At 39.0% G+C, this 8,202-nt stretch overlaps 2 protein-coding genes across 2 annotated transcripts; both read right to left on the bottom strand.

Annotated features, from left to right (window-relative positions):
• Nucleotides 1-597: 597 nt before the first annotated feature.
• LOC132186872 (uncharacterized) lies at nt 598-3,666 on the bottom strand. The gene is made up of 2 exons (XM_059600980.1): nt 2,351-3,666; nt 598-1,570 (listed from the first exon to the last, which is right to left on the bottom strand). Exons 1-2 carry the CDS (start codon nt 3,466-3,468, stop codon nt 907-909), a joined length of 1,782 nt encoding a protein of 593 aa, XP_059456963.1. The 5' UTR covers nt 3,469-3,666; the 3' UTR covers nt 598-906.
• Nucleotides 3,667-3,701: 35 nt separating this feature from the next.
• On the bottom strand, nt 3,702-7,725 carry LOC132186869 (U-box domain-containing protein 33-like). Its single transcript, XM_059600974.1, has 8 exons — nt 7,547-7,725; nt 7,331-7,452; nt 6,877-6,998; nt 6,072-6,176; nt 5,473-5,887; nt 5,181-5,297; nt 4,568-5,005; nt 3,702-4,407 (listed from the first exon to the last, which is right to left on the bottom strand). Exons 1-8 carry the CDS (start codon nt 7,686-7,688, stop codon nt 3,718-3,720), a joined length of 2,151 nt encoding a protein of 716 aa, XP_059456957.1. The 5' UTR covers nt 7,689-7,725; the 3' UTR covers nt 3,702-3,717.
• Between the last annotated feature and the right edge of the window lie 477 nt (nt 7,726-8,202).

Genomic DNA, 8,202 nt, shown 5'->3' with positions numbered 1-8,202 from the left:
ATCGACAAACAAAATAAAAATTAGGAAGACCTATAAAACCTTGATGTTGCTCCATATAAACCTTCTCATTAAGTTAACCATGAAAAAGGCATTAGAGACATCAAGTTGTCTTACCCTCCAATTGAAATTGACAAGAAGTGCAAAGTACCATTCAAATTGTTGCTACTTTTATAATAGGACCGAAACGTTTCATGATAATCTAATCCACTTTTCTGATCAAATCCCTAAGCAACCAAACGGACTTTATATCTGTCAACACTTTAATCACGTTTTTGCTTAATTGTAAACACCCACTTATTACACACAACATTATGATTCAGTGGAAGTGTAGGTGTGGCATTGGTTGAGTTGTCAACTGAAATAGATAATTTTGCAGAATTTGAATGATCCAACTCAGTGCGACTAATTCGAGATATATAGACCTTTAATTTCTGCCTGAGGATTAAGGCACCTCTACCCACATTGGTTTGCACAAGTACCCTATGAAATGATCATTTGTGGTTAATTTGTTTTCCACAAGTAATTTGAAGAATGTCATAATTAATGCACCTAATCAATGATGCACCACATGCAATCAACACAAGAATAACCCAATTCCATTTCTACCATTTAACACAGGAACTAATTTTTTTCCCCACATTTTGATCCCATTTGCATTAGAAAGTATCCAACTTCCACAAATGCATCAAACAAGAAACACACAATGAAGCACCAAAACCAAAAACCAACAGTCAAAATGCCAGAAAAAGAAACAAAATTCAACCCCTAATCATACTATGAAACAAATTGTTCTTTCTCAACAGCGTGGATAAGACCATCCCACATCGTGCAGCACAAAAATTTCAGTCAATTCTATACAATCGAGAGAAGAAATTGAAGGAAACTTATATGGACATGAAGGTTATCTCAAACTCTTAGTTGGTCATCTCTCTTGCATGGCTCCATAGCTTCTTCCCTCTCCTGCTTACTAGGACTGGAACTTTGCCTGTGGTAGTGCAAGATTTCTTCTTTGTCATCTTTCCTTCTCTTGCTATGATGATCATCCAGATTTTCATGCCAATTCTTCACACCATCATCTCTTTCCCCATGGCGTGAGACAACTTCCTTATCATTGCCATTACCCAACTGTTTTTTTGAATGTAGATATTCATCTTTGTCAACTCTATCACCGTCTTGAACTATACTCCTACATATTTCATCACCATCACCATGCTCCCTCTTCCTCATGTCCTTTGCTCCAGGGTCCCGTTCAATTTCATCAAGGTGCTTTTTCACAGAGTCAATCTCTCTTTGGAGACTGCTTTCAATTTCATCAAGGTGCTTTTTCAGAGAGTCCATCTTTCTTGGGAGACCGCTTTCAATTTCATCAAGGTGCCTTTTCACAGAGTCCATCTTTCCTGGGAGACCCCTTTCAATTTCATCAAGGTGCCTTTTCAGAGTCTCCATGCGTGTTGACAGTCCTTGAATGACTTCCTCCTCAGCTGATTCTTCCCTATGATTTTTCTCAATTCTCCTATCAAGTGTACTTCGACTAGGAGTCACATGAGAGGATTGGTCATGTTCTATCCACCTGCATCCAAAAGGACCAATCTTACATCAGCTAAAGAATTTAACCAAGAAACCAGTGATGAACACGACAGAACATCAAAAAAAATTTCTAAATTGTTGGGGAGAGAAACACCAAGAGAGTCAAACAAGAGTATGTTAATATACATATGAAGACACCACTTCTAGCTCAAAAGCTAAGTTAATGGGTTTGGGTCCACTTAGGTATATTAACCACTCTTATTCTTTGTACTTTTTTAATGTGGAATACAAACCTCACAAGTGCATGCACAATAAATTTTCCCTCACTTGTGAGTCTTTACCACATTGACCAAACTCTCCCTCACACAAGAGTGTCACGCATACTCCAAGATAAACAACACTCTTTCTACCAGAGTCAAACCAAGATACTCATATCGACAACAATGGAAGCTAACCATGGGCTCTGATACCAATTGTTGGGGAGAGAAACACCAAGAGAGTCAAACAAGAGTAAGTTAATATACATATTAGGACACAACTTCTAGCCCAAAAGCCTAAACTAATGAGATTGGGTCCACTTAGATATATTAACCACTCTTATTCTTTATACTTTCTCAATATGAGACACAAACCTCAGAAGTGCATGCACAACATGCACAAACATTAATAACTTTGGGAAACAAACTACACAATGATGACACCCTTAGCTTTTGTGTAAAAAAGACAAGCATAAATTTGTGCATCCAATCCAAGTAGTTGCAAATGAATGGCAAAGAAATGGGTTGTAAATGAAAGGGATATCGAGAGAAGACAATAAACTTACAGTAAATGGCAACTATCAATTGCATTGCCGACAAACGTCTTATATTTTTGGGTGGAGACAACGGATATATTCAACCTCTTTCTATCAAAGTCATGATCGACATCTATTATGACCCGGCAAAAAAAATACTTGTCCTCCTCGCATTTAGATTTATACTGCAAGAGCGCGCAGAACATGGATCCTCCTAAATGGACCAGATGTTCATCAGAATTAAAAAAGCCCGATTCGTTTCCCCAATATTGTCGCCGGATCAGAAGCCAGTCTAGCCGCCCCTGAAGCCACATATCCTGATCTAAATCGTAGGCAATCAATATAATTTTGTCCTTAGAATTATCAGTCCAATACAATCTATTAAGCGCGGCTACAGCCTTCCATCCATGAAAGCAGGCTGTAGCATTCATCTTGTTACCCAAATGCTCTAGTGTCGCCCAACGAGAAGTTGCCACATTGTAAGTATAGAAGATATAACTAAGATGCTCAGAAACAAATGAAGCCACAAGAATCGTGTTTGAATCTTTCAGAGGCACACAAATCATTCTATCAAAATCGTCGCCATCTCTGTCATCAAAACGAGAGGGAGGATCGGGTAAGGCGTTCCAGCTTCCACCCACCGGGTCAAAAAACTCGCCCCAATGGGAAGATGGATCACAACCACCAAAAACAAACAACTTGCCGTCCAGGGCCAAGATGCGACAGTCGGATCTGGGACAAAGCATCGGAGGACCGGACTTCCAGCCCTCACGGTGACGTGTAACGTCTAGTGTCCACACATCGCGAAGGGGTTTCCCTTGGCCGGCAATAGAATACAGCTGATGGCCTAGAGGTGTCCAGCTGAAGGGATTTTGAACTTCCCCAGTACTAATCGGAAGGAGCTTTCGTCGGCGACGGACGTCGGAAACCTTAATTACATAACACTCTACCTCTTCAAACTCATTTTGCTCAGAGAAAACGATGTGGTAAGAGGACGAAGGACCAGAACATTGGGTACAACGAGCATAAACAGACAATGAATTTGAAGATTGCTCAGCCTCCGACTCGTCTGCAGATTCTGCCGTGGAAACAGACAATGAATTTGAATATTGCTCAGCCTCCAACTCCGACTCGTCTGTAGATTCCATGGAAGATAGAGGGCGGTTGTCGAGGAGAAGTGGAGGGATTTTGGGTGGGTTTACTAAAACAACTCACTTCCCTAAACGCAAGTGAGATTACACATAAAACGCAGCTTCCATGAATTCTTCATCCCTTTCGTACATTCACAATCACACCAGTTGTCTTCCATTATAACTCAAGCTTGCCTCACGTACTGCCACGTAAGTCTTGAATTTGTAGTTAAGATTGAATATATAAGTTCAAAAAAGATAACATCTTCATTGAGTCATTGGTTCAAGCACCTTCCATACATCTGACTGGAGGTCTGGCCGATTGCTTCGGTTCCTTTCACAACACCCTAATGCCAAGCGAGCCAATTTTTGAGCAAGCGCAATAGGCCAGTCTCCAGCCAAAGGATCCAAAACCCCTTTCAAGCTTCCAGCATCCAAGGCATTTTTCACTTCGTTTGATATCTTGAAGGGTTGTCTCCCAGTCAACAGTTGTAGTACTATGATTCCAAACGAGTAAACATCTGACTTCACAGTAAGCACTCCTGTTTCAAGGAACTCAGGATCTATGTAGGCTGGAGTGCCCTTTGGAACAGTTATATGATACAGTGTTGTGTTAACGTTGTTGCTTGAACTTTCATCAGGGAACAACATACGGCAGATTCCAAAGTCACTTAGTTTACTCACAAAGTTGGCATCAAGGAGGATGTTGGAGGGCTTCAAATCACCATGTACTATGCTGTGAGGTTTAATGGAGTGAAGATAAACAAGGACAGAGCACATCTCTGCGGCGATTCGTATTCGAGTCTGCCATGATAATGGAGGACTGTTTCCCCTGCAATTGAGTCGATCTTCAAGGCTTCCATTAGGAAGATATTCATAGATGAGCGCAAAAACTTCCGGGCAAGATCCTTTGAGTTCCACAAGGTTGGGATGCCTTAGCTGACTCAATACTCCAAGCTGACATACAACCAACCGGTGAGATAGAATCCCATATTAAATTTTTTTATAGATAAATGATTGGTGTCAATAATTTGTGCATATATTTTTTTTTTTTATATATTTTCATACAAATTCAAAGCCATAAGACCAAATAGAAGATTCAAAAGAATACACAAACCTCCGTTTGGAATTGTTTGGTGCCTTGTGCATCATGAGATTTTAGTATCTTTATAGCAACCTTAGTTTGACGCAGGAGACCTTTATAAATGTTCCCATATCCTCCTTCTCCAATTTTAAGGGATTCATCAAACCATAGAGTAGCTTCTTCAATCTCAGTGAGCAAGAACTCAGAGAACTGAGGCATCTGTCTACTTGAGGGCTCCCCTTGTTTTCTTCTCAGTGCTTCAGCTTCATTCACTGCACTATCACAGTACTCCTTCTGCAACTTATCTCTCTCTTTGTGTAACTCTGCAATTTGGCATTTTAGTAATGTTTCCCGTTCTTGAGAAATAAGGAGTTCTTCCACGAGTTGATCTCTCTGATTCTTCACCCTTTCATGTTCTTCTTTCTCCTTCAACAGTGCTTCCTCAATTTCTAATCTTTGTTTCAACTCTGCCTGTTGATTGCATTGTTTGCAATTTGCGTAAGATTTTTTTTTTTTTTTCAAGCTTAGTGTCAATGGTAGTCAGGTAAAAGAGTGTGCAGTTTTCAAAACACACTAGAGATCTTTCTTTCACGAGTTGATATTTATTTACAACATTAAAGAAGTTGTAGATTGGTAAAAGCATTACCCTACGTATAGCCTCAATCATGTCTCTTTCTGCTTTCCGACGCTTGAGTGCCTCTTTTTCAGCCTCTGCCATCGCCTGTCTAAGTTGGTCGTATAGAGAATTATCTAGACTTCCCTCCTGCTAGGATGCATTGAAAGTTCAAATTTTCAATCCTTCTCATATCTCTTTCTTTTTCTTTTTTCTTTTTTTTTTTTTTTTTTATAAAAATTGTGATATCATTTTATCAAAATTCAGAATAAAAAGATGGTCCATATATATATATATACACACACACACGATGTTTTGCACATACCACAACACTGTGAGCTCCACTGGAAGTAGAAGAGCATGTTGACATGAGACTTGGACTAGAAATGAAAGAGGGAAATGGTGGAAGTAGAGAAGATGCGACGTCCACACTGGAAGAGCTTCTTGAATTAGCAGAAGTCGAAGAGAGTGTCCCAAACTCACTTCCCTCACTCCATGAAGGCAGAGAAATTGCAGAGCAACCCAAATCCTGAGAACTCCTTGGTAATAAATCCCACTGATCAAAATCCCCTTCTGGAGTAAAGAAGCCACTCTTTAGAGATGCAAGCTGCTCTTCAGTGCCTTCTGGTATTGGACTATCCAAGAAGCTTGTTCCACCTCTGTCCCTACTGTACCCCACTGCAGCAGATTGTGATCTCCTAGGGTTTGGTTCTCCAGTTTCGGTGTCAGCACTTGCGTCCCTGTTTTTATATGGTATAAAGATATCAGTGAGTGAGAAGGCCATAGTATTTCAACAATTTCATGCATTTTTTTTTTAAATACATAAATATCAATAAGAAAGTTCTAAAAAGCTTAGAAGCTTCTGGTTTAGGGATATTTTTCCAATATTTGTATGTGTACAAGCAAACTGTCAAACAAATTAACCTGTTGTAGATGAGGTTTCCCTTGCAGATAAATTGTATGTGACAGGAGAGTGGTGCTTGTTCGCGCACATATTTAGCTTTACTAGACTTGAGGTCCATCATTTTTCTGCAATGTCAAGCAGTAGTTAAGCAATCTCGATCCCCAAAACTATAATTACCAACATAAGAAATTTCAACAAACAATGAAACAGCTAGCAATAATAATCTTTCTATGAAAAGTGAGGAAAATTTGTTTTGAATTGTTTGGGATTGTTCTGTGTTGCATGTTAGGTTCGTGTCAACCTCTTAATCATAATCTGCTAATTTCATGTTAGGTTTGTTTTGAATTCGCAAATCGTGTCAAAAAATTTCAACCTTAAATGTTGCATGTCGGGTTATGTTGAGACATGCGTACAAGATTACATAGGTTAACCATAACTTGGACTCATTTAATTAAATAGGTCAAACCATCAACCCTAACCCACTAATTTTGTATTCAGTTTGCAAGTCATGTAAAAAATTACTAAATTTATATATCCACAATAGATATATATACATATAGAACAAACAAGAAGTGATTGTGATGACATGGAAAAAGTTGTTGTGTGGTTTTTGAAAAATGCTATACACCATATCTTTATCCTACTTTTATTCCACTATGATGATATGACAAAGTGAAGTAACTCTTGAATCAGTCATTGTTAAAAAAATAATAATAATAAAATAATAAAAAAAGAAAATTAATGACTGTTAGATCCTGATACGTTAGCATAATATGTTAAAAGTAAGATAAAGACATGGTATATAGCATTACTAGTAATTTTTACCTTCGATAGTGCTTCTCTGCTGCTGCTCCCATGACAAGCTTCCTGATCCCATTTTGAGAGATGAGTTCTACAATTTCCTTCTTGATACAATCCGCTTCAGTTATTAGCTTATGAGCCCGTGCCTAGATTTTGAAAAAATAGAATGCCAAAATAAGGGATTTATGTAGACCTCACACAAATTCAATGGTGGATTTCACAAATCTAATGGTTGATCTATTGAATTTGGGATCAGGATCTACTGAAATTCTCTAGAAATTTTAGTTTCTGAAATTTCTGATTTAGGCGCCCATTTTCCATCCAAGAGTCATTGTTCTGTCACGTGTTACATTACTAATAAAATAATAAATTAATAAATATTTATTATTTTATTAGTAGTGGGACACGTGGTAAAACAATGATAATTGGATGAAACCACAAAAAAACAAGTTCTAAAAAAGAAAGAAAGGACTTATACCCCCATTTGGCGACAGATGAGAAGATATTCATTCATGATCTGTTGCATTTTTTGCCTCTCAGTTTCCTGGTGTTCCCGTACAATCTTTTCCGTCAGTGAGCTAGCTGGAGCTTTTCCACCCACTGCAATTAATCCAAAAAGAAAATAAAAATCAAATCAAATTCGTAATTCTAAGTCTATATATATATATATATATACTGGGTGTTTGGGACATACTAAATGGAATATACAGTGCAGGCTGATGAACGTGAAGGATGCAAATCCTCCCTCCTCCCGAGTTCTGCAACGCCCATACCAGGATTGATTTGCACTCCTTCAAGTCTTTTCCAACCGCAACATATATCATATCCTCAGCCATCGGCTCCAATCCTCTGAAGCCTCGTGCTGGAACTAATTAAGCTGATATAATCATCTGCTTAAATTGCGTAAATTGCAGCCACAAAGTCCCCACAGCCAAGAGATCGAAGACGTGCCGAATAAGTCAGTTCGCCAAGTTCCCTTCCATGCATTTTCAAATTTATTAGAGATCTCCACAAAATTCCACCTCGTCTCTTGTCGTCGTCCGTCGGTACATAAAGGCATGGACCCGCCGGATCTGGCGGATTGCATGTACTGACTCAGTAGGCTGCTAGGAATGGCCAAATCAAGTCAATTAATCCAGCCGCCGAAATGGACCGTGGACCTCACACTATATATACCACGTGTCACTACTTCAACAATGGCCTGAAAAATCTTTATTCCGATGAGATCTCCGGTTTGCGTTGACGCCGTTCGTTGAGGATATTTGACATTTAGCAAAAGATGAAGTGCAACCTGAACCACCACATGCATGTGGTCGGTCCATGGCGCCTACACAATATTTAGCCACGAGG

The sequence above is a fragment of the Corylus avellana genome, chromosome ca7, assembly GCF_901000735.1.
Source record: "Corylus avellana chromosome ca7, CavTom2PMs-1.0".
NCBI classification, from domain to species: Eukaryota; Viridiplantae; Streptophyta; class Magnoliopsida; order Fagales; family Betulaceae; genus Corylus; species Corylus avellana.
Note: the sequence above shows the minus strand (reverse complement) of the source record. Positions and strands in the feature narration are given on the sequence as shown.